The 27205-nt window shown below is 38.8% G+C and overlaps 1 protein-coding gene across 2 annotated transcripts; it reads left to right on the top strand.

The window, feature by feature from the left end:
• Window positions 1–812: 812 nt before the first annotated feature.
• On the top strand, window positions 813–23823 carry LOC105019511 (myosin-6). 2 transcript variants are annotated; one of them, XM_034289461.1, is made up of 42 exons: window positions 813–904; window positions 6205–6279; window positions 9880–9948; window positions 10067–10112; window positions 10884–11092; window positions 11185–11328; window positions 11413–11569; window positions 11656–11683; window positions 12269–12374; window positions 12524–12616; window positions 12960–13023; window positions 13120–13218; window positions 13478–13581; window positions 14325–14463; window positions 14550–14668; window positions 14839–14988; window positions 15846–16016; window positions 16118–16427; window positions 16605–16675; window positions 16842–17047; window positions 17143–17266; window positions 17576–17712; window positions 17817–18072; window positions 18290–18532; window positions 18618–18794; window positions 18871–19016; window positions 19093–19183; window positions 19274–19663; window positions 19768–19894; window positions 19997–20115; window positions 20196–20392; window positions 20574–20757; window positions 20887–21052; window positions 21156–21280; window positions 21378–21686; window positions 21801–22004; window positions 22097–22393; window positions 22537–22641; window positions 22729–22824; window positions 22919–23053; window positions 23202–23250; window positions 23703–23823. In XM_034289461.1, exons 5-41 carry the CDS (start codon window positions 10892–10894, stop codon window positions 23220–23222), a joined length of 5811 nt encoding a protein of 1936 aa, XP_034145352.1. In that variant the 5' UTR covers window positions 813–904; window positions 6205–6279; window positions 9880–9948; window positions 10067–10112; window positions 10884–10891; the 3' UTR covers window positions 23223–23250; window positions 23703–23823. The 2 variants fall into 2 exon arrangements, with proteins under 2 accessions (XP_034145352.1, XP_028972251.1); XM_029116418.2 differs by having other exon boundaries at window positions 10879–11092.
• Window positions 23824–27205: the final 3382 nt, after the last annotated feature.

The following is a 27205-nucleotide window of genomic DNA, read 5'->3' as shown; positions in this document are numbered from 1 at the left end:
GATGAAACAATTTAAGATGAACACTTTAAAATCTTAAAAGGGTTATGAAAGCCTGCAGCCCACCATCAGTTGCGGAATAGCCCGGAGTACTCATCAAATTTGTCAAATTGACAAACACAACTTTAAGAATATGCATCCTATTTGCATTCTTTTCCTATTTGCATTCATCCTTTAAATGTGGGCTTGTTCATCAAAAAAAACCTCATACCAGAAAATATTTGTCATTATTACAACTGTAGAATTACTCTAAATGCATTCACAGCAGAAATCTCATTATGAATGTACTTTTGTTCTGCAACATTGTCACCCCTTACCAGGTTTCAAAATTTCAGTTTCAGAAGGTCTAGATCGAGAGGTTATGCATTGTGTTAGCATTAAAATTAAAATACATAACCCACCCAATTCATATTTGAACCTCTACAAAAATATAACCTTACTTTTTATAGGCCTAAGGAAATTGGTAGGTCTTATTTTCTATTGCAGATTGAAGCACTTTGTATTTAGAACTGTGTGGTAGAGACCAAACCAGTGAGTCTTACATTGGTCACCGTCCAATGGAAATACTTCAGCCTTCATGTTATTGTTTAGCCTGTATTGATGTTACAGTCCACCGGAGGGAGCCAAAGCTATGCTTATTTAGCCCAGAACCTTCTGTTACAATTCAGTTATCTTTCCTTCTTTTTTGTTGCATTTTGTCATGCTGTCAAAAAACACCCTCCGGTGTGAAAGCCACCCCAGCATTACTATTCTAGACAACTACATATCCTTTCGTATTTCATTCAACCCCTGTCAGGGAGCCCATGTGCCTCTGTGAGGGAAGAGGTCTCAGCCTGGGGGAGCAGTGAAGACGGCTGGGCAGTCTGTCAATCTACGGAGACAAAGGATGACAGGAGGACAGGTTAAGGTGAGTGCATGTGATTGAATATAGAGAATAACTCACCTATCCATTATGTGTGCTATATAAAAACAAGGAGTGAGCGCTCACACTGTACAGGTTCTGGTCATGTAATTAGAATATAATCAAAAAAAGTTGATTTGTTTCAGTAATTCCATTCAAAAAGTTAAACTTGTATAATGTATACATTCATTCCACACAGACTGATATATTTCAAGTGTTTATTTCATTTTTATTTTGATGATTATAACTGACAACGAATGAAAACCCCAAATTCAGTATCTCAGAAAATTAGAATATTGTGAAAAGGTTCAATATTGAAGACACCTGGTGCCACACTCTAATCAGCTAATTAACCCAAAACACCTGCAAAGACCTTTAAATGGTCTCTCAGTCTAGTTCTGTAGGCAACACAATCATGGGGAAGATTGCTGACTTGACAGCTGTCCAAAAGCTGACCATTGACACCTTGCACAAGGAGGGCAAGACACAAAAGGTCATAGAGGCAGGCTGTTCACAGAGCTCTGTATCCAAGCACATTAATAGAGAGGCGAAGGGAAGGAAAAAATGTGGTAGAAAAAAGTGTACAAGCAATAGGGATAAACGCACCCTGGAGAGGATTGTGAAACAAAACCCATTCAAAAATGTGGGGGAGATTCACAAAGAGTGAACTGCAGCTGGAGTCAGTGCTTCAAGAACCACCACCCACAGACGTATGCAAGACATGGGTTTCAGCTGTCGCATTCCTTGTGTCAAGCCACTCTTGAACAAGACACAGCGTCAGAAGCGTCTCGCCTGGGCTAAAGACAAAAAGGACTGGACTGCTGCTGAGTGGTTCAAAGTTATGTTCTCTGCTAAAAGTACATTTTGCATTTCCTTTGGAAATCAAGGTCCCAGAGAGGAGAGGCACAGAATCCACATTGCTTGAAGTCCAGTGTAAAGTTTCCACAGTCAGTGATGCTTTGGGGTGCCATGTCATCTGCTGGTGTTGGTCCACTGTGTTTTCTGAGGTCCGAGGTCAACGCAGCCGTCTACCAGGACGTTTGAGCACTTCATGCTTCCTGCTGCTGACCAACTTTATGGAGATGCAGATTTCATTTTCCAACAGGACTTGGCACCTGCACAAAGTGCCAAAACTACCAGTACCTGGTTTAAGGACCATGGTATCCCTGTTCTTAATTGGCCAGCAAACTTGCCTGACCTTAACCCTATAGAAAATCTATGGGGTATTGTGAAGAGGAAGATGCGATACGCCAGACCCAACAATGCAGAAGAGCTGAAGGCCACTATCAGAGCAACCTGGGCTCTCATAACACCTGAGCAGTGCCACAGACTGATCGACTCCATGCCACGCCGCATTGCTGCAGTAATTCAGGCAAAAGGAGCCCCAACAAAGTATTGAGTGCTGTACATGCTCATAATATTCAGTTGGCCAACATTTCCAAAAATATTTTTTTTGTATTGGTCTTAAGTAATATTCAAATTTGTCGGAGATACTGAATTTGGGATTTTCAATAGTTGTCAGTTATAATCATCACAATTAAAAGAAATAAACATTTGAAATATATCAGTCTGTGTGCAATGAATGCATATACTATACAAGTTTCACTTTTTGAATGGAATTACTGACATAAATCAACTTTTTGATGATATTCTAATTATATTACCAGCACCTGTAGTTTGAGCACTTGTCCTTGTTGCAATAGACCAGTATACACATACAATATTGACAACTACATTAAAAGCACAGGATCTTGGGGCCCCAAGTTGTGCAATGGTCTGTTTGAACAATGCCTGATGTTATGTGGCTCATCCCAGCCCTCTCCTTTTTTCTGTATTCACGAGTAAGAGACAAAGACAGTTTCATGACAGAGTACATTACAATATGATAAAGTACCCAAAAACAGTTTTCATGATCAGAAGTACACAAAACTATGCCTTAAAAGTCCAAATAGTAAATATTTCCCCAAAGGTGTTATACTCCCCTCCCACAAAAAAATGGAGAAGAGAAAACATTATCTAAGTTAACCTCAACAGAATGGTAAACTATTAAAGTAATTTCAGATTGTACAATTTTTTCTGTCTTCTACTTAATTAACATTATGTTAAGATGGTCATACCATGAATTATTCAACTATTTAATTTCACCTTTTTCTATTCATTAAATCGATCCCTATGTGTACATCAAGCAAGACTCCAATGTCTCCTTTTGTCTACCAACTTCCAACTTGCACACAAGCCAGTTAAGAAATCACTGCCAGACACAAAGCTTTAAACCACCTTCCAAAGTCAGACTGGTATGTTTTAGCTTCAGAAGGCACAAGGCGTGAAGTCTAAAGAGTCAAAGGTCTACTACAATTTACAGTTGACAAGACAGGGAAGTGCATATTTAGCTCTCAAGGGTCACTTCAATTCCAGCTGCCAACCACTAGATTAACACTTTTTAGATAGCTACGAACTTTCACCATCTCCAAAGTGGGAACGTTGTAGCAATGTTGACTACAGCATTAGCTCTGTAAACACCTTGGCACTTTCACTAGTCACCTCCCACAGCTAATTTGTCCGAACAAATACTGCAAATAAATCAACAGCCAACTATAAAAGGCCATTTACCAAGGCTTTAACAAGGTATGGTCTACAAAGCTGAATACTGTCTGTCATTGTGGAAGCATAGGCGTACAAAGAAAAAGGTAGAGTGGTCTCTTCATTTTTTCCAGAGCTGTATGAGTTGCTTGAGGAAGCAAGTGTTCCTCTATTTGTGGCCTAGATTTATTTTACGAGAGACATCCGGCCCCAGCTTTTACAGTGTCAGAGGATGAGGCTTCATGGTCAGTTGAAGGAAGACAACAAAGTTTGTCCAATCTAAACAAAAGGAAAAATGACACGTAAACAAGATGGGGGAAGGATACATTCTTTATGGTTGCCATACAGGGCTGGACAACACTCTTTATAAAGCGGGATGCTGGACATCCTTACAGTAAATACATAGGGGTCCGGACATCCTTACAGTAAATACATAGGGGTCCGGACATCCTTACAGTAAATACATAGGGGTCCGGACATCCTTACAGTAAATACATAGGGGTCTGGACATCCTTACAGTAAATACATAGGGGTCTGGACATCCTTATAGTAAATACATAGGGGTAGCCTACAGAGTAGACTACAGATAATTCTAGATAAAGGCCCCACCAACCACGATTGCCACATCATGATAAGGCACAAATTAGCATACACCTAGCTGGCAGGTCTTAGTATTTTTAATCCTCAGTGGCGATCCTTTCCACCAGTCCAACAGGTAAGAATCATAAACTTCCACACTAACGTTGTAGTGTGGAGGCACACACTTCGAATCGGCCACAATCGAATCGACTTGCAAACGAAGCACAAACTGCAGTACAAAATGTACATTTAAGGATGATGACAGAGCTACACAGACAATAATCAATGTGGTAGGAGAAACATTTATGTTGCTGGAATCATTTTTTTAGCACTGCATAAATATATCACAGTCACGCAAAATGATTGATATCCTTGATAAAGATTAGCAAAAAAATATGGTATAAAAAAAATACAGATGCCAACCTAATATACTGTATGCTTTGGGAATTGGGAAACATTTACATCTGTAATACAGCTGCATCAAGGAAAATGATTGGCACCACTGTTTTGAAATAGTCATTATACTCATTTGTCTTTTTCAAAAATGGATCACCAACCATTCTTCAATATAGAATATTTCCACATCCTTGATCTTTGCCTAATGGATGGCCTTCTTTAATATAATTAAATCAGGCAACTAAGATAGCTAATAACATTTGATGTATGCTGGGGGTCAGTTCAAGCTCAGTCTAATTTTAGCACCCAGATTCCACAGTTCAAAATATACTGTAAGCTCACTTCACAGCTACCTTGTTACATTGCTGATAGATCTATCCATTTTCCAAAACTCAAACTGTTGGAGTGTTGTCAATGTTGCAGAGCAAAATAGCAATATTTTCATGCCAGCTTGCCATAGACAACATAAAAATAGAGCTCTTTGGCTACGCACACATGAAGTGCGTTTGGCATAAAAAACTGAAGCATAACTTGTGTCAAAGGCAAATGAGATAAGTTATTAGTATTGTTGCCCATAGTATTACTACTAGCATTTAATCAGTGCCCAGCAACGTCTCATGTTTAGATTGCGTGTGCACATATAATCTAATACACACGTGCATGCACTTTCAGAATTGCAGATTAGGCTGCTTTAACCTGAATAATATACAGGCAAAGAAATTGATTACAAAATGAGATAAACAAATTTTTCACACTTCCATGTTTCCATTTCTGTTTTAGTAATTATCATTATTATCAAATGTTAAGTAATATTATATTTTAAATATATTTATATATTGATGCGTATATATACACACACATCAAATGAAATATATTGCTATATATTTCAAACATATCTGTCATAAGAGGAAAACGACTTACTAAACATATCATTAAACATTAAACAATATCATGTCAGTTGGTTGTAGTTTGTACATCCTGTTTTTATGTGGTAGCTTGTGAGACAGTACACAATATTATTTGGATAAAATATAGTTGTAATAAAGACTGTAGTTGAAGAGAAAAAGACAATTACACATCAAGTATTTAAAAAAGGACTGGGTTGTAAATTTGTTTTGCAGTAATTCAAATGTGACACCCATGGTTAGCCATAAAACAAATCTGTACATATCTTCTGTCACAGAAAGGGCATCAAAAGAAAGAAACACCCTGAATCACTTTTCTTTTTTTCAAATAAAGTATTATTATTTTTTGTCCATTTAGTGTATATCCAGTGGATATTAAAGTCTACACACCCTTACTGATAACTAAGCTTTTTTGATGTAGAATCTTGATATCTTAAAGAATAATAAAAAATAACTTAATTGTTAGTGCCCAAGTTGCAATACTTTGTAGAAGCACTTTTTTTTGGATAGTATTTTTGGATAGTTCTCTGTCAACATTGCATAGTTCATTACTCGTTTTTTTCTTTGCGGAATAGTTCAAGCTCAGTCTAATTGCGAGGGGATCTGCTATACACTGCCCTCTTTAAGTCAGTCTACAGATTTCCTATAGGATTGAGGTCCAAGCTCTGACTGGGCCATTCCAGGTTGCTTGATTCCTTGATTGATTTGGCTGTGTGCTTCGGATTGCTGTTATGTTAAAAGCTGATATTGTTCTTTAACTTTGTATTGTGAGCTACTGAATTCATTGCTCCCTCTATCCTGACCTGTATGCTCTTGCCTGTGATCATGTTTGGTGTCCTGGACAAGAGGCCTCTCAGACACCAGATTTGGTCTGGCATGTGGAGTTGCACCGAGGAGAGATGGATGAAGGATACAAATAAGGTAACCCAGTAGTAATGAGGAAATACTAATAGTGATAAGGTAATCATAATAGCAATGAGGTCATCCTAATAGTAATGATGAAATACTAATAGTAATAAGGCGATCTGAATAGTAATAAGGTAATCCTAATACATAAAGTAATATTAATAGTAATAACGCAATCCTAATAGTAATACGGTAATGCTACATAGTAATAAGGTAATACTACACAGCCACTGCCTGTGTCCAAACAGGATACTTATGTCATACTGATAATTGTTAGTAAGTTACACTGCAACACTTCTTAATAACCAGTAACTCACAGAAATTAAATATATTTTTCCCAACAGAACTAATGCAGTGTAACAGAATTTTACATGAATATCTAATTCAAAGTTGCCAGAATTACATATATATATATATTAAGGATATATATATATATTTTTTTTTTGCAAACCTTAAAAAGAAATTATAAAACTAGTTACATTTAAAACCCATTTAAAAGTCAGTTTGCTGCTTGCAACCAGTACGTGTATAACACAAGCCTAATAGCATCAGAGTATAAACTGTAGTGATAACACTGAGGTGTGTTTCTTATGACCTTTGAATCACAACCGATGCATGGACATCCCAATGATAGTGCAGATTTCAAAATACAATGGAGGGTCCAGTTACATGCTTCAAAAGCAGAACAGTACTAAGGTGTCCAGCCATCATTCCTTCTGGCTGACAGACAGTACTGAGTGTTGAGAATGCGAGAAGACTGGACAGCTGAGAATGAGGACGTGTGAAGAAAGGTTGAGCCTAGAATAGCCTGCTTTTGAGGTTAAGGGCTTGACTCAATCCATAACAAAAAAGATCTGTGTACATGTAGCAGCTCGACTGACATTTAGACGCAATGTTACCATGCTCGCTGAGAACGAATTCACAGTAAACACTGCATACGTCAGGTCAATCGGAAATAACCTTTAAATGTCAACCATGCTACAATGCAGATCTTTCACGCTACAATGCAGATTTTTCACACCACAGATTCAATCATGACTTCAGTAAAGACGATTATGCATCGTAAAAAAGCTGCAATGAAATGCTTTCTTGAAAGCGTCCTTGGTAGTGGAATGTAATAAAAAGTATGTTAGAGTTAAATTCTTGAAATATACAGGTTGATGGAAGGCTTTATCTTCAAGCTAAAGATCACTTGGTTGTTTTTTTGACAGAGAAAACACTACATATCTTATCATTTTTAAGGGGTTATGGTCTGTATATATTTTATTTTATTGTGACTGGGATTTAATTTACAGACAACTGGGAATTGGACACCAACCATTATGTGGAATCTAATTTAGGAATGTTGAGACTGAATGCCCAAGGTGTGAAGTTGTTAGGGTCGAAGGTGTTTCTTCATCTGCACTGAACAGGTCTAAGGAGGGATACTTTATGTAGTGATAATGACAAACACAATGTTGTCACCTTGTACACAGCTAGTAGAGATGAATAAACTGACAGATATCCTGACCTTATGCTCCTTCAGTCAGCACCTTACATATTGTACACACATTTTAAAAACCTGACTAGCCAGCATCAAACACTTAATACACCATGTAACAATAAAAAAAAAAGATGTTGTTCATGGGTAATAAGTATTATTTCCTAATTGCTTATTCCTCAAAAGTATAGAAAATTGCTATTATTCCCTAGAAACTTTGCTTTTGTGACCAGGACAGTGATATTTTGAAATTAATATATTTTCCAGTACATTCTAGATAGATTCAGTGCTGGGTGAATTTTCTAGAACTTTACAGTAATATAAATAGTGGTATAAATACAGGTATACAACAGTAGCAAGACCTTGCCGGATGCCTTGAAGTATGATGAATATGGCTGGGAGGTTATAGGTGACTTCAAAATGGTGGCAATCCTGATGGGTCTCCATGGCAGTTTTACCTGCAATCTTTGCATAGGGACACCACGGCGCACTACCACAGGTGAGACTGGCCACAGCCGACCGAGTTCTCTGTGGGAAGGAAAAACATCAAGTGGGAGCCACTGGTACCCCCGGAAGGTGCTGATGCCACCACTGAAACAAACTGTCAGAGCTCTAGATAAGGAGTCGGCAGCATAGGTCAAAGCCGGTGTCTTCGTCGGACCACAGCTAAAGAAGATCCTGGAGTGCAATGAATTCCCCAAGAAACTCACTAGTAAGGAGAAAGCGGCTCAGAACAGCTTTGTCGCAGTGGTTCGGGGCTTCCTGGGCAATTACAAGATTGAAAACTATGTGACGCTGATTGAGACTCTGGTGAAGAACTATGGCACAATGGCCTCTAAGATGTCCATATCCTTGATGCTCATCTTGATAAATTCAAGAAGAACAAGGGAGCGTACTCGGAGGAGCATGGCGAGTGCTTCCACCAGGATATACTGGACTTTGAACACCACTACCAAGGACAGTATAATGAGAACATGATGGGAGACTACATTTGGGGGCTGATTTGTGAAAGTGAATCGTAAATCTCGAAAAACTACTAATTTCTACATCTTTTGTAGTCATTTTTGTATTACTTTAGTATCAATACATGTTCATTTGGATGACTTTATGTGAACAAAAATACACCAATTCGCCCATTTTCTCTTTGGAAATAGATATGTTTCAAAATATCACTGTCCTGGTCACAAAAGCAAAGTTTGTGGGGAATAATAGCAATTTTTCTATACTTTTGAGGCATAAGCAATTAGGAAATAACATTTACAACCCAGGAACAAAAATTGTGTTACATAGTGTTATTACACAGGATATTCACTTAAAAAATCTCACCTCAGTAAGAAGTCTCCATCTTAACAATTTCCATTTTTATTTGATTTGTAAAAAATCTCTAATATCTCTAACATACAATACATTTAGTAAATTAATGTATCTAATGTGCACTTCACATACTGATCATACACTGCAATTTTACAGGGTTATTTTTGTCATCAAGACCTAAAGGAAGAAAACAATGCTACGTCTAGTGTTATACTTACAACACAAGAGCTTTTACTCCCAGTGACAATGGAAAGAATATTGATGACCTTGTCTTTGGTAAACAGAAGACAGCTGCACTTGTCGACCTCATGAGAACCCAGGCAAGGAGTTTATACACTGCCACAACACTTTCACATAACACCTCACAAACCAAAATCATGGGGTACCATGACTAAAATCCCCACAAGTGTCCACAATAAGGAAAATACAGCAGGGAGCAGATTTTACCAAAATTGCTGTACATTATTTATGGTTTCACATTTTTAACTTATGTTAAAAGACATATGGGTTGTCTAACATATCGTAAGACGAATGCACTAACTGTAAGTATGCTACATCCGCAAAATATCACATCATTTGATGTATTCTCATTGGTCAAATAAAGATGCTTAGCATTTCAGTTGACTACAGTGCCTGAGACTGCCCAGAGATAAAGTGGGATTTCTATGCAGCCAATTTCTCTGCTTCTCTTTCTATCCCGGAATAGCCTGTTGTTACAAGTAACCTGATAGGTCAAAGAGGTGTACACCTCTAGACCCAAATACAGATTCTTTGAAATATTCAGTCTAATTTTTGTCATGACATAGCCTATCTCCATGTAGGGCCAATAAACCCTCAATATAAAGAGTGATGGGGACCTGGGGAGACACAGGGAACCTGACATCCTGAAGGTAAGCCTATAGAGACAGTCTGCATAGGAATGCAAAGAGAATCATTACAGAATATAACAATTGTCATGACCACGTGAGACATTAAGATGATGATGTTCTTTGTATTTTTAATTCTCAGTGGAGATCTTTTCCATCAAAGGCATTCAAGGAGTGAGCAACAACAGGTAAGAATCATCATCTTTTAAAATAGCAGTTCTACTACATGCCTCCTAGAGGCTTGCATTAAATCTTTAAAGCAGGTTGAAAAAATAAGAAAGCAAACTGCCCTCCCCTGTTACTGTTCTGTATATGAAGGAAATACATATACAGAACTATGGGTGCAAGGATCGAACATCTTAAATATCCAAATTATGTTTTAAGACTGTTGAGTGTTTGATTGCCAAACCTGCTTGGGTACAAAAGTTAAACGATGCATTATCACATTTTATTAAATTTTCAAACGCTCTTCCAGAGTGATTAACTGGCACCCTTTTCAGATATGGCAACAGTACTGCTACAGTGGCGCGTCGATTGTGGCAACTCATAACCTTTCAGACAATTTAAAATGTGATGCATTTGAGGGACAATCAGTCTGTCCAAAAAGGGTATTGCTCAAGAACCGATTGTCATTTTGCAAGCTTTAGAATTGACCTTTGGTTTAATGTTCGGATGCTCTAAGCGCAACACTACCTGTTGTCCCACTAAGCCAATTCATATGTTTATAATTCTTGAAGAATCAATGGAGGGCGATTATTAACTTGTAGGTCAAAAATTCAAGCTATAACTCACAATTGCCCCTTTTAAAGAAAACGTTTTTGTTTTATTTCTGTTAGCTGTACTCATCAATCTATACAACTTGTATGTTTTGTACAACGCATCTTTACTATAGTAAGAACATGTTTGTGTAATATCTAAATATGTACTGTATGTATTCAATGTTGTTCCTGGCAGTACAGATTCAAGAATGGGTGATGCAGTAATGGCGGAGTTTGGTGGCGCAGCTTCCTATCTGCGTAAGTCAGACAAGGAGCGTATGGAATGCCAGACTAGAGCCTTTGACATAAAGAGAGAGTGCTATGTTCCTGACCCTGAGGTTGAGTATGTCAAGGCAATCATCACCAGCAGAGACGGGGCCAAAGTCACTGTTAATACTGAGTTTGGAAAGGTAAATACAACACAGAACATATGATGAGTTAGGATGTGAATACCTCAGCACCTGGAATATGATACAAACTATTTAATTTGCTCGTCTTTCAGACTATAACTGTGAAGGAAGATGACGTCCACCCACAGAACCCGCCAAAGTTTGATAAAATTGAGGACATGGCGATGTTCACCTTCCTGCACGAGCCTGCAGTGCTGTTTAACCTCAAAGAGCGTTATGCAGCCTGGATGATCTACGTAAGTGCCCTGCCTGCCAACATCTACATCAAATAAAACATTATATAAATTAAACTAAATGTGGATCCTTCTTGTCATCCACAGACCTACTCAGGGCTGTTCTGTGTCACTGTCAACCCCTACAAGTGGCTACCAGTCTACGACCAGTCTGTTGTCAATGCATACAGAGGGAAGAAGAGGAGTGAAGCTCCTCCACATATCTTCTCCATCTCTGACAATGCCTACCAGTACATGTTGTCAGGTAGGATATAACTTTAACTACACTGATGTGGAAAATTACAATGGGAATATTACAGATTTACATTTTACTAATTTTTCTTTCAACAGACAGGGAAAATCAGTCTGTTCTCATCACGTAAGTACATCAACCAAGATGATTTAATTAATCTATATCCCCACACTATCAGATTAACTCCAGAAAATCATTTGTATGGTTTGGCTCCAGAATAAACTTAGTTTTGTGCAATGAGTGGAAGTATGCTAGCTTTTCCTGTAGACCTCAAGTCATTGTGCTAACGCTAGTAAAATGTGCAAATGCTTGATAGTTGAGAAACTTTTGTCTTACAGCTCACAAAGACATAAAATAATAGCCACAAGTATATCAGACTCTGAGAAGCAGAAAAAGGCCTTACTGGCCAAGCCTGAACTATCCCTTAAACATAGAATAAAAGAAAACATCTAAAAGTTGGAACCTCTAACCAGAGCACAGTATGTATTGCAGTACTTAGAAAACTATTTTTGTGATCAATTGGATTAGTATAAGATGATATACTTCATAACTACATATAATACATAGTGCATTATTTGTATTATTTATTATATTAAGTCTTTTCAGCTGGAAACGATTTAGTTTCAGGAATGTATATATTGATTTAAAACTAATGTAAATAGCTTTAAATAAAAAATATTAAGACATCAATATTTGTATTCTCAATCCCAGTGGAGAATCCGGTGCTGGAAAGACTGTCAACACCAAGAGAGTCATCCAGTACTTTGCCAGCATTGCAGCTGTTAGTGGAAAGAAAAGTGCAGCAGAAGAAAAAAAGGTCTAATATATTTTTTTATTAACTTGTCTATACTTAATTATAGGTATATACACAGTTGGATGAGCAAATGTTGACAAAATCGCTTGTTAGTTTATATAGCATTGAATTTTACACATGCATTTCAACAATGCATGGCTGTTGGCTTCTAGGGGACCCTGGAGGATCAAATCATCCAGGCCAATCCTGCCCTGGAGGCTTTTGGTAATGCCAAGACCATCAGGAATGACAACTCCTCCCGATTTGTAAGTATAGTATAAAATAATTACAATTCACATGATGCATGTTCGTTGTATCTGTGGCCTTCTGTATTTCCATTTTGTTAGGATCTGAAGGATTTTAGGACCCCCCCTAGTGGTCATGATGTCAGCTAATCTCTTTTGGGACTCGGTGTACGCAACAGACCCTGTTTTAATAGAATGTTTTCTTTCATATGTGTTTGATGGAGCCTGCCCAGAGTACCAGACTAAACTTTTGGCATTATCCATAAGTTCCATTACACTATGCAAGCTGAAAAAAAAAGATTCAAACAGATCCTACTTGACCTCAGATCTGATGCGCTCACCAATACTTGCATAAAATTTGCAGGGTAAATTCATCCGGATTCATTTTGGAATGAGTGGGAAACTTGCGTCTGCTGACATTGAGACTTGTGAGTACAATACTCCATTTGCTTTGGATCGAACAGATCTATTTAATAGGAAACACATTAATGTTTTAATGTTTAATCTTTTCTGTATTGTTTCAGATCTTCTGGAGAAATCACGTGTAACATTCCAGCTCAAGGCTGAAAGAGATTATCATATCTTCTACCAGATCCTGTCACAAAAGAAACCAGAACTTTTGGGTGTGTATTAAATCACCAATCTGTGTTCTGAGCTGGGTTGAGAGGAATTCTTCACCATATATTTTGATATATTCTTTAGTAAAAGTACCAAGGTGTAGAGAGGGCAGTGCAATTTTGTTCGCCATCTATTTATAATATTATTGTTTTGTTAGCATAATGACAATTTTCTAATTGAACCTTAGCACTGGGTAGGCTTTATTATATTACGACCTTTACCACAGTTTGAACACAAATGAAATTGTCGTTTTATTCTGTTCAGAGATGCTACTCATCACCAACAATCCCTATGACTACGCCTTCATCTCCCAAGGAGAGATCGCTGTCACTTCCATTAATGATGCAGACGAGCTGATGGCAACTGATGTGAGTAAAATATATTTAGGATTACATAAGAATTTTGACAGTGACATTTTTTTTCTTGTTTTTGGGCACTTTTGATCTTAAATGATACAATGACCATAAAGTTAAAAGGGGCACTATGCAAACTTTAATCATGCCTCTAAACCAGGGGTGTCCAAACAATTCCACGGAGGGCCGTGTGTCTGCAGGTTTTCGCTCTCTCCTTGTACTTGATTGACTAATTAGGTTACTAATTGGTTAGTTTCTACCCTCACCTGGTTGTGTAGGTGTGAACTGGGAACCAATTTATAGGAAAAACCAAAAACTTGCATAATGATAATGATAGCATTCACATTAATGTACTTGTGTTAAGAAACATAAGCACATTAATTGATTTACCATTCATTTCTTATTGAGTATAAAATTATCTGGAGAAAACAAACAAATGCATCAAACAAATTTGTACAGTCACAAGCTTGATATGGACACTGCTTGCTAGGATTTCTGGATATATCTGAATTCATGCAAATCATTTTGGTTCCCTAAAAAGGTGTGCTGATGTTCTAAAAGTGCTTTAATTTCTAACTGGTTCAATCAGTGTGGATGATTGCTCAAATAAAACAGTCTGCATTTCATTTCAAATACAAAAGGCTGGAGTATTGAGCAATAAAAAGTCACTGTCACAAATACTATTGTAACTCACTGCATTCATATATTTACAATAACATTTTTAGTAATACAAACAATGGCCTTTATTTCATATATAGGATGCCTTTAAAGTGCTGGGCTTTGCCCAAGAGGAGATTAATGGAATTTATAAGCTGACAGGTGCCATCATGCACTACGGCAACATGAAGTTCAAGACGAAGCAGAGGGAGGAGCAAGCAGAGGCAGATGGCACTGAGAGTGAGTGCTGAGGACATAAAACCTCACCTTTAAAAGAACTGACAGTTCACAGTGCCTCCTCCAAACATACAGTTTTGCTTTTTCAGATTGTGACAAAGTCGCATATCTGATGGGTCTGAATTCTGCTGATCTGATCAAAGGGCTGTGTCACCCAAGGGTCAAAGTAGGAAATGAATGGGTGACCAAAGGTCAAAATGTCAACCAGGTGAGTGTCAAAATAATTGTTTGCATATAACTTCTGTATGGCGTTCATATATTAATCTCTCTGATGCTGGATTTTTATTCCAGGACTAGACCTAAACTGTGTCTGAGAAAAAGGATGCATTTATGTTGAGCCTATGTTTTGATAATGAAATTTTTCTCAATATGTGATAGGTGTACTACTCTGTTGGTGCACTGTCAAAGAAGATTTACGAGAACATGTTCCTCTGGATGGTGATAAGAATCAACCTTACTCTGGATACAAAGAACGCTCGCCAGCACTACATCGGTGTGCTGGACATCGCTGGCTTTGAGATCTTTGATGTGAGTGTTAGATATATGTTCAATAATAAAGCCACATTAAACTTAAACATTGTAGCTGAAAACTACTAAGGTAAAGACACAGTGAAAATCTCACTTTAAAAGTTGTCTATACTCATACCAAAATTATTTTGTATTGTTTTTTGGCCAAGGAATATACTGGGGAATCTGGGGATTGCTAAAAAAAAGAGGAGCACTGAGAACAAGATGAGCTAGTCGAAAAGCTAATTGCAGAAATTGTATTTTAAGAGAGTGGCTGCAAATCTGTCTTTTCTTTGGTTTTGACTCAAAAGTATCTCTGATGTAAGAAGTCTGGAAGCTTCTGCACATGTTTGGATCAGGTTCTGTGCATGTGTTTGTCTATGTGTTCTTTACAAAGCTAACTGCCCTCCTACCCCATAAATTACGTCATGTCTTTAGCCTTCTTGTGATTTGATTTACATGTAGCCTACCTCATATTTCTGGTGGGGCTTCAACCTTCTCTTTCGTAGCAGAAGCAGGGCAGTCTGCAAATTTGTCAATGGGACAAAACAAATTTTGTTCTAACCACCTGTGTAATTACATCTGAGTTGTAATCTTTATAGTAACACTGCCACATAATAAAGAACACACCACTTTGACAAATGTGCAGAAGTGAGCACACACAGAATCTTAAGGAGCTGTAGTCTGGAGCAGGAAACACGACAAAGAAACGAATCCTGACACCAATCTTAATTTTTTAACAGCAGTTCAACCCCTAAGCATTCTGTTTTTGGGGTACAGTCATACAGTTTAGCTGCATTGCTAGGAAAACTATTTTAAAGAGATTATATGTACTTATTGTTAGTTAGTTTGGCCATTTACTTACATTTCTATTTCAGTTCAACACCTTTGAGCAGCTGTGCATCAACTTCACTAATGAGAAGCTGCAGCAGTTCTTCAACCACCACATGTTTGTGCTGGAGCAGGAAGAGTACAAGAAAGAGGGTATCGTCTGGGAGTTCATTGACTTTGGCATGGACTTGGCAGCCTGCATTGAGCTCATTGAAAGGGTTGGTGTCAGCAGCCTTGTCAGGAGGTGTCTTCCATGACAAATTATTACATGTATTTACAGTTTTTTCTTTAGAAATAATAATTTCATTCCTTCCCCTAGCCCATGGGTATCATGTCCATCCTTGAAGAGGAGTGCATGTTCCCCAAGGCCAGTGATGCCACATTCAAAGCTAAGCTGTATGACACCCATCTGGGCAAAAATGCATGCTTTCAGAAACCCAGGATGATTAAGGGTAGACCAGAGGCTCATTTCTCCCTGGTTCACTATGCTGGAATTGTTGACTACAACATTGGTAACTGGCTAGTCAAGAACAAGGATCCACTGAATGAGACTGTGGTCGGACTGTTCCAAAAGTCAAGTCTGAAGTTCCTGGCCAACCTCTTTGCAAGCTATGCTGCAGCAGATGGAGGTACCATGAGTTTGAATCTGCAAAGACTACAAACCACTAAAATACATAACAAACAATCAAATGTATTTATTAAGCCCTTTTTACATAAGCAGTTGTCACAAAGTACATAATAAATAGCCTAAAATTAACACAATGGTAATGTTAATTTCCTAATTGAATAATTTCACTGTTGAACAGCTGAAGAAAAAGCAGCTGGAGGAAAGAAGAAGAAAGGCTCTTCCTTCCAGACTGTGTCGGCATTGCACAGGGTAAATCTGGTCTTAAATGAATACAGGCTAATTTATGATGATTGGCAGAATATTAATACATGTATTATATTTTGCCTCAAAGTGTGAGATGTTGTTGGAATTTCACTTGTTTGGTGCCCGAAGACTCAGTCACTAATGGAAAATGTACACTTCATCATACTTACAGGAGAACTTGGGTAAACTCATGACCAACCTAAGGTCAACTCACCCCCACTTTGTGCGCTGCCTCATCCCCAATGAGACCAAGACTCCTGGGGCCATGGAGAATCCTCTGGTCATGCATCAGCTGCGCTGTAACGGTGTGCTGGAAGGTATCAGGATCTGCAGAAAGGGCTTCCCAAACAGGATCCTGTATGCTGACTTCAAACAAAGGTAAACATGCTTATGTATTTAAAAAACAAACAAATTAAATGTTCTACCTATTCAGGTCTTCCCTTTTTGAATATTGTTTTATGAATACAATTCAGATACCGCATCCTTAATCCAAATGCGATCCCAGAGGGTCAGTTCATGGACAACATGAAGGCAGCAGAAAAACTCCTGGGCTCTCTGGACATTGACCACACCCAGTACAGATTAGGACACACTAAGGTAAGTTCTCAAAATAGATGAAAATCAATAAGACGTTCTGGACCAGGATGGATAAAGCAGCAAGTACAGGCAGTCCAAGCAGTATTTAAGCAAAACAAGGTCAGGTCAATCTGAACAGTGACAAACATGCCAATGATGCCAATATTCCACAGATCATGCTTACCATGTGTCATATCTTTAGTTCATATAGGTCAAGAAATACATATTATATCTTAATTAGTAAAGAGCCACAATGTAGTACTTACATATTATCATTTAAAAGCATGGCAGCATACTCTCTTCATGTTTTTAAAGACTGTGCATCTTTAGGTGTTCTTCAAAGCTGGTCTTCTTGGTCTTCTTGAGGAGATGAGAGATGACCGTCTAGCTCTCATCATCACTAATCTCCAGTCAAGGTCACGTGGTTTACTTGCCAGAATTGAGTTCCAGAAGATTGTTGATCGCAGGTATATATGACAATAATATATAACAATGGCAAACATGGCAAACATGGTAAACATAGTGGAGAACTAAAAAGGTTATAGTATATAAAAAGCTTGACATTTCACAGGGATGCCTTGCTTGTGATCCAATGGAACATCCGTGCATTCATGGGTGTCAAGAACTGGCCCTGGATGAAGATGTACTTCAAGATCAAACCTCTGCTGAAGTCAGCAGAGAATGAAAAGGAAATGGCCAACATGAAGGAAGAATTCCTGAAGCTTAAAGAGGCTTTTGCTAAATCTGAAGCACGTAGAAAGGAACTGGAAGAAAAGATGATCTCCATTCTCCAAGAAAAACATGACCTGCAGCTCACTGTCCAAATAGTAAGTAATTTTAAATACACTACATTTACTTTGCTGCAGCCACATTCTTTGTCAAAACTTCCTTCATAGTTAGCTCTTAACTAACTGCAGAAATAGGAAAATGGAGAGAAGAGAGAAAAATATATGCACAACCTGCAGAGCATATGTATAATTTGTAGGGTCTCTATACGATGACAGCAAACAGTTTAAAAACTACAATATATTTGCACACTGACAGCAAGAAGACAATATTGGTGATGCTGAAGAAAGATGTGAGGGTCTCATCAAGAGCAAGATCCAGCTTGAGGGCAAAGCCAAAGAGCTGACAGAGAGACTGGAGGATGAGGAGGAGATGAATTCAGAGCTGACTGCTAAGAAGAGAAAGCTGGAGGATGAATGCTCTGAACTTAAGAAAGACATTGATGACCTGGAGCTCACCCTGGCTAAAGTGGAGAAGGAAAAGCATGCCACAGAAAACAAGGTAAAACAATTACTCATTTTGTGATGTTGAAACTCAAATAATTTGGCTTGAATAAAAATGGAATTCCATTCTTCGGTTCTCTTAGGTTAAAAACCTGACTGAGGAGATGTCAGGCCTGGATGAAATTATTGCCAAGCTGACCAAGGAGAAGAAAGCTCTGCAGGAGGCACATCAGCAATTACTGGATGACCTACAAAGTGAGGAAGACAAGGTCAACACACTGACCAAGGCCAAAGCCAAACTGGAACAGCAAGTTGATGATGTGAGTATCAAATAGGAATATCTAAACAAAACAAAATTGGTTACTCCAGATATTGTTAAATTGAAATTTGTATCAGCTTGAAGGGTCTCTGGAGCAAGAAAAAAAGGTGAGGATGGACCTTGAAAGAGTCAAGAGAAAGCTGGAAGGAGACTTGAAGTTGACCCAGGAGAGCCTAATGGACTTGGAGAATGACAAGCAGCAACTGGAAGAAAAAGTTAAGAAGTAAGACCACAACCCACAAAACCCTATGAATAAATTGCTGGACAGAAAGTTTTCAAATATGTTTTTTGCTTGACAGGAATGACTTTGAGAGAAGCCAACTCAACAGCAGGATTGAGGATGAGCAGGCAATGAGTGTCCAGCTTCAGAAGAAACTGAAGGAGTTGCAGGTATTTCAATAGTTGCAGACTAAAATAAATGAATTTTTTTTACACTAGACTGTTCTGTTTGACCAGAAAATGTAATACCTACAACTTCAGGCCCGCATTGAGGAGCTGGAGGAAGAGCTGGAGGCTGACAGAGCTGCCCGTGCCAAAGTGGAGAAACAGAGGGCAGACTTGACCAGAGAACTGGAAGAGATTAGTGAGAGGCTGGAAGAAGCTGGTGGAGCCACTTCTGCCCAGATTGAGATGAACAAGAAGAGGGAGGCTGAGTTCCAGAAGATGCGTAGAGACCTTGAAGAGGCAACTCTGCAGCATGAGGCTACAACTGCCACTCTGAGGAAGAAAAATGCTGACAGTGTAGCTGACCTGGGAGAACAAATTGACAACCTTCAGAGAGTGAAGCAGAAGCTGGAGAAGGAGAAGAGTGAGCTCAGGCTTGAGCTGGATGATGTGGTCTCCAGCATGGAGCAGATTGTTAAATCTAAGGTATGTGGTATCTTTAACCAATCAGTAAAAGGTTTCGCCATTGCATAGTTATTAAAAACGCAAACTATTGATGCAGTTTTGACATTCAAAACAAATGATTTTAGACAAACTTGGAGAAAATGTGCCGCACATTAGAGGACCAAATGAGTGAATACAGGACTAAAGCTGAAGAAGGACAGAGATCAATCAATGACTTCACCACACAGAAAGCTAAACTTCAAACTGAAAATGGTATATTAACCAAAAATTTGTACATTCACAATAACAGTCACAATTCATAACCATAAAAAACAGTTTGTTAAGGAATATTTTATGTTCATTGCGTGAAAACAGGTGAACTGTCCAGACAGCTGGAGGAGAAGGATTCTCTGGTGTCCCAACTGACCAGATGTAAACAGTCCAACACTCAGCAAATTGAAGACCTTAAGAGACAACTGGAGGAGGAAGTCAAGGTACCTACACTAAGGAGTAATCCTGTTTTACTTTATAAAGCATGCAGTACTTTCTCAATTCTGTTTCATTTCCAATCCAGGCAAAGAATGCACTTGCCCATGCAGTACAGTCTGCTCGTCATGACTCAGATCTGCTGAGGGAGCAGTATGAGGAGGAGCAGGAGGCCAAGGCTGAGCTTCAGCGCAGCATGTCTAAGGCCAATGCTGAGGTTGCTCAGTGGAGAACCAAGTATGAAACTGATGCCATCCAGAAGACCGAAGAGCTGGAGGAGGCAAAGTAAGTCATTTTTTCTTAAATCTTTTCAAAATTTTCAAAAGGTTCAGGTATTCAAGCTTTGATGAATAACAAAAATCCAAATGTGCATTAAGACGGACAGATATTTTACCTCATGTACAACCATTACATATGGGCCTACATCAGTTAGAAAACAGGCAGCTGTTCTGAAATGTCTATCTAGGAAGAAGCTGGCTCAGCGTCTGCAGGATGCAGAAGAAGCTGTTGAAGCTGTTAATGCTAAATGCTCATCCCTGGAGAAGACTAAACACAGACTTCAAAATGAGATAGAAGATCTCATGGTGGACGTAGAGAGATCCAACGCTGCTGCAGCTGCTCTGGACAAGAAGCAAAGAAACTTTGACAAGGTAAAAAAACTAGAATACGTAAAAGCGGGAAGTTGGCTTGTGAGGATCAAGACATTTCACATTCTCTGTACAAAAAGTAAAATCTTTTTCTAGACTATTATCAACCAGCTTAAACCATGTAATTTCTAGGTCCTGGCTGAATGGAAGCAGAAGTTTGAGGAGTCTCAAGCTGAGTTGGAGAGCTCTCAGAAAGAGGCCAGATCTCTAAGCACGGAGCTCTTCAAACTCAAAAACTCTTATGAGGAGTCCCTGGATCATCTGGACACAATGAAGAGAGAGAACAAGAACCTCCAAGGTAAGAACATAAGAATTGCTGGCACAACTCCTTCAAATAAAGCTTATCATGTTATTAAGACAAGTAATATTCTGATGTACAATCCTTTTTCAATCCAATGCAGAGGAAATTTCTGACTTGACTGAGCAGCTTGGTGAGGGAAGTAAGAGCATCCACGAGTTGGAGAAACTCCGTAAACAACTTGAGCAAGAGAAGGCTGAGATACAGACTGCTCTAGAGGAAGCTGAGGTGAAACTGAAAAATATAGTAAAAGTCAATAAATAGGAAGTTAAACAAATTTGTTTTGAAGATTTTTCATAAATTATGGGTGGCTTTGTTCTCATAGGCCACCCTAGAGCATGAAGAGGGCAAGATCCTGAGAGCTCAGTTGGAGTTTAGTCAGGTGAAATCTGACATTGAGCGGAAGCTGGTTGAAAAGGATGAGGAGATGGAGACGAATAAGAGGAATCAGCAAAGAGTGGTAGATAGCCTGCAAAGCTCCCTGGACTCAGAGAATCGGAGTAGAAATGAAGCTCTCAGGCTGAAGAAGAAGATGGAGGGAGATCTCAATGAGATGGAGATTCAACTCAGCCAGGCCAATAGGCAGGCATCAGAAGCCCAGAAGCAACTTAAGGGTCTCCATTCCCATTTAAAGGTATTATTTCTACACAATCAAACTAAATAAATGTTGCATTTGCAACCCCCCCAATCCAGAATACGAGGTGAAACAAATGTAAAACAAAATCTACATTTTCTTTTCTCTTTACAGGATTCTCAACTGCAGCTGGATGATGCTCTTCGTTGCAGTGATGAACTGAAAGAGAACATTGCCATAATGGAGAGACGCAACAACCTGATGCAGGCTGAACTGGATGAGCTGAGGTCCCTGGTGGAGCAGACTGAGAGATGCCGCAAACTGGCCGAGCAGGAACTGCTGGATGTTAGTGAGAGAGTTCAGCTGCTGCACACGCAGGTAACTGAACATTATGTTAATCAGAAATGTTTGCTACTTGAGGTATACAGAGGTACTATATATATACATATATACATTTACGGTATGTGCAGAATACCAGTCTACTGAACCAGAAGAAGAAGTTAGAGGGCGACACAACCCAGCTTCAGAATGAAGTGGAAGAGGCTGTGCAGGAGTGCAGAAATGCTGAGGAAAAGGCCAAGAAGGCCATAACAGATGCTGCCATGATGGCAGAAGAGCTGAAGAAAGAACAGGACACCAATGCTCACCTGGAGCGCATGAAGAAGAACATGGAGCAGACTATTAAGGACCTGCAGCACCGCCTGGATGAAGCTGAACAAATCGCCATGAAGGGTGGCAAAAAGCAGATCCAGAAGCTGGAGTCCAGAGTAAGAGGCTAAGCGACATTTTCGATTAATTTAATTTAATGTCACATTTCATATATTTTATCATATTTTTAGCTTCAACATTTAACAGTCCTGGTAACTTACAACCTAATTGGAAATGGTGGGTTAACATCTATCTTTTCTAGGTAAGAGAGCTAGAGGGTGAATTGGAAATGGAGCAAAGGAAGAGCAGTGACTCTGTAAAAGGAGTCCGTAAATATGAGAGACGCATCAAGGAGCTCACCTACCAGGTAGATTAATTTCATTTGACATTGCAATTCTAACATGGTGAATGGAATGTAAGGCACACATACATTTTTACATGTACTTGCGTGCAGGCGGAGGAGGACCGCAAGAATTTGTCCCGTCTGCAGGACCTGGTGGACAAACTGCAGCTGAAAGTCAAATCCTATAAGAGAACTTCAGAGGACGCTGTGAGTGTAAAACCTTCTATTGTTGAACTGATGCATTTGTAATTCTATAATAGTTGTTAGCAAAAATATGAATCACATCTAATATGTTCTACAGGAGGAACAAGCCAATTCCAATTTGTCCAAGTTCCGCAAGATTCAGCATGATCTGGATGAGGCAGAGGAGAGGGCTGATATTGCTGAGTCTCAGGTCAACAAGATGAGAGCCAAGAGTCGTGATATCAGCTCCAAGGTCAGTAACATAGTTTCAATGCAAAGTTTTAATTGGCTAAAAATATAAATAATAATTTAGCAGATTCCTATTAGAAATGCATGGAAACTTTCAAAAGCCAATACAGCATATAATAACAATAATAAACAATCCATCTTATCTGCCACAGAAAGGCAAGGATGAGGAGTGAAACCAAGAGCTGTCATGCTGGCTTCCAGGTCAGTTCTTATCACAATAAGATGTATGAAGACAGTCCCAACCTAAAATGTATTTATTTGTTTCTATTTCCAATACTCATAGTATCATTGATATGAGTATACATTTGAATGCTCCCTGTTCCCATTATGGGGAACACATTTATGTTAAACAAATAAATACATTTGGGTTAAATATTTCTTTCTTCAAAAAGCAAGATATATTTGGTGGATGTCAAGCAACACATTTTTATTTATTTTTATAAATACTGGACATATTTAATTATTAACATAATTGATTAGTAACAATTTAACCACAGTTGTTTTAATACTTGATGGTTATGTTATATTCAATACACTCAAACAAGGTGCCCCAGTGTCTAATTCATAGTTGACGAACCACAGAATATTGTACTATGTTTTAAATGTTTACACTAGGTCATTACATCTGATTATTTATTTATCTTCTCTCACAGAATGGACATGATGAAGAGTGAAGCTCTCGGATGAACCTTTCTGAAAATCTCTCAACTAGGGATTTAATTGTTCTTCTATTCTCCATGTAACATGAGAAGAATAAAGTCAATTTACATAGACCCTCTGAGTATTGCTTGACTTGACCACAACAAATTTTAGGCATTTTGGTATAATTAAATCCTCTATTACTGTATAAAAATATGTAATACAAAAAAACATGAACAGAACATACTGATAACCTATTGGCAAAGGATCATGAAAATACACAAACATCTTTTGTTATTGTGTCTGTGGGTTGCCCGAGCTGAGTATTATTTTTGAAAATGTCAATTTTAACAAAAAGTTAAACACAGACAATGACACATCCATGAGCAATATAACATTTTGTTTTGCCGAATGAAAAGACAACTTTGCTTGCATGTAAAAACAAACCGCACACAGACCGCTATGTATTGTGGAACAAATTCAGACTTATTTAAGAACCACTTGAACTCTTGTTCATGTTATGTTCTCTTGCATTGATTAGGTGGAATATTCCTAAAGAATAATTTTTATTTAAGGAAAGAGTGCCAAATTAAATCGAAGAGACAGTAAAAAAGTTACTTATTTTGGTCTTATGTTTTGAGAAATGTACATCAAACACAATATATATTTCCATTGTACAAAGAAAAGGAACAGAAAATAATACACAACACAATATACAACTAGTTGCATCCATTATCAACCCACTAATTGATCACTTGAAAAGTCCACCCACAACATGATTCCAGTCCTCAGAGGAGGTGCATTTGCAGGAATGGCATTGGACCAGACAGATTAGTTAAAAGTCAGGTAAAAAGGCCATCATTTCAGTAGAGGTAGCACAAACATAGCAGCCATATGAGCATGGAGTTACAGACCACTGCAACCAAGTGTTTGGTGAGGCAGTTTTAAGTCACTTTGATTAGAGACAGGTTTGAATAACCTGGGGCTATTCCAGTTCCCTTGGTCACAAAGTGTTGTGTGGGCACATAGCTCGACTAAATACTTTAGATTAATTAATGGATAACTCTACCCAGTTTCAGCCTTTGCCCCACCCATTCATATAAAAATATATATACAAAATGCAGACTAGTGACAAGTTATGGCTGTGGGGAGTTACAAGATTTTGTGTGCAAATGGGATACATCCCATTTCTCTGGTACAAATCTTTCTTAAAGCTCCTCAATTGTTTAAAATATTTTGTCATGTCCTCCCTCCCTTGAGGTGCCGTGTTTTGGTTACTTCAGGTTGTCGGGGCAACGCATTAAGGGTCGTGGCGTCACTCTTTGGAATAGAGCCAGTGCCAGCTGATCTCTATTACCAATCACACACCTGTTCCTGCTCGGCTCATCACCGGCTGTATATCTGAGGAGCCCTGACGACCCGTCCCTGCCGGATCGTTGATCCACATTCGTATGTGTTACGGCTCATGACTAATTCCTGAGATAGCCTTGCTATTCGATCTCAATTAATCTTGTCTCCCTGTGATTATAGGAATCTTCCTGACGACCATCACCAGCCCGTGTACGGACCTCCTGCCTGTCTGATACTACTCTGCCTACTCCCTGCCTGTACCTCTGCCGCCAGCCCATGTACCAACCTCCTGTCCGCTCACTACTACTCTGCCTACTACCTGCCTGTGCCTCCGCCGCCAGCCCGTGTACCGAACCTCTGCTTGCCCATGACTACCCTGCACCTGCTCCTGCCCTCAAACCTTCCCCTCTCCTTCGCCGATCTCCCCCTCTCATATTAAATAGATTTTTGCACTGCACTCATCCGGTCTGCGTTTGGGTTCCTTTCAGATCTGACATATTTTATGTTTTCCCAACAGTTGGGCCTGTTTTTTTAGAGGATTTTGGGTGATTCTATATACAGTGGATATAAAAAGTCTACGCACCCCTGTTAAAATGCCAGATTTTTGTGATGTAAAGGAATGAGACAAAGATAAATCATGTCTGAACTTTTTCCACTTTTAATGTGATCTATAACGTGAATAATTCAAATGAAAAACAAACTGAAATCTTCGAGGGGGAATGATGAAAAAAAGAAAAACGTACAATACCCTGGTTGCATAAGTGTGTACACCCTCTTATAACTGGGGCTGGGTTCAGAATTAACCAATCACATTCAAACTAATGTTAAATCGAAGTCATTACACACCTGCCATCATTTAAAGTGACTCAGATTAATAACAAATAAAGTTCAGTTGTTCTAGTAGGATTTTCCTGACATTTTCTTAGTTGCATCTCAGTGCAAAAGCCATGGTCCGCAGAGAGCTTCCAAAGCATCAGAGGGATCTCATTGTTGAAAGATATCAGTCAGGATAAGGGTACAAAAGAATTTCCAAAGCATTAGATATACCATGGAACACAATGAAGACAGTCATCATCAAGTGGAGAAAATATGCACATTACCAAGAACTGGAAGTCCCTTTAAAATGTATGAAAAGACGAGAAGAAAAATGGTCAGGGAGGATTCCAAGAGGCCTACAGCAACATTAAAGGAACTGCAGGAACTTCTGGCAAGTACTGGTTGTGTGCTACATGTGACACCAATCTCTCGTATTCTTCATATAAATAGGCAATGGGGTAGGGTGGCAAGACAGAATCCTTTTCTTACAAAGAAAAACATCCAAGCCCAGCTGAAGTTTGCAAAAACAAACATCAAGTCCCCCAAAAGCATGTGGGAAAATGTGTTATGAAACCAAGGTTGAACTTTTTGGCCAGAATTCCAAAAGATATGTTTGGCACAAAAACAACACTGCACATCATCCAAAGAACACCATACCCACAGTGAAGCATGGCGGTGGCAGAATCATGCTTTGGGGGCTGTTTTTCTTCAGCTGGATCTGGGGCTTTAGTTAGGGTGGAGGGAATTATGAACAGTTCCAAATACCAGGCAATTTTGGCACAAGACCTTCGGGCGTCCATTAGAAAGCTGAAGATGAAGTTCACCTTTCCGCACGACAACAACCCAAAGCACACATCCAAAGAAGATTAACGTTTTGGAATGGCCCAGCCAAAGCCCAGACCTGAATCCAATTGAACATCTGTGGGGTGATCTGAAGAGGGCTGTGCACAGGAGATGTCCTCGCAATCTGACAGATTTGGAGCACTTTTGCAAAGAAAAGTGGGCAAATATTGCCACATCAAGATGTGCCATGCTAATAGACACCTACCCAAAAAGACTGAGTGCTGTAATAAAATCAAAAGGGGCTTCAACAAAGTATTAGTTTAAGAGTGTGCACACTTATACAACCAGGTTATTGAGATTTTTTTGTTTTAACCCCCCCCTCCCCTCAAAGATTTCAGTTTGTTTTTCAATTGAATTGTTCACGTTATAGGTCACATTAAAGGTGGAAAAGGTTCTGACATGATTTGTCTAATTCTTTTACATCACAGGAACCTAGCATGTGTATACTTTTTATATCCTCTGTATATAGTTATATATATTTAATATTATTCAATATTATAGACTTGCA

The sequence above is a fragment of the Esox lucius genome, chromosome 21 (genome assembly GCF_011004845.1).
Source record: "Esox lucius isolate fEsoLuc1 chromosome 21, fEsoLuc1.pri, whole genome shotgun sequence".
Classification (NCBI taxonomy): Eukaryota; Metazoa; Chordata; class Actinopteri; order Esociformes; family Esocidae; genus Esox; species Esox lucius.
Note: the sequence above shows the minus strand (reverse complement) of the source record. Positions and strands in the feature narration are given on the sequence as shown.

What these genes read in the sequence shown, in the direction of transcription:
- LOC105019511 (XM_034289461.1), top strand. Translation starts at nt 10,892, where the DNA reads ATGGGTGATGCAGTAATGGCGGAGTTTGGTGGCGCAGCTTCCTATCTG. An exon ending in AGAGGCAGATGGCACTGAGA is followed by an intron (nt 14,464 to 14,549) that starts GTGAGTGCTGAG and finishes TTGCTTTTTCAG; the next exon opens with ATTGTGACAAAGTCGCATAT. An exon ending in CTGGCTTTGAGATCTTTGAT is followed by an intron (nt 14,989 to 15,845) that starts GTGAGTGTTAGA and finishes TTTCTATTTCAG; the next exon opens with TTCAACACCTTTGAGCAGCT.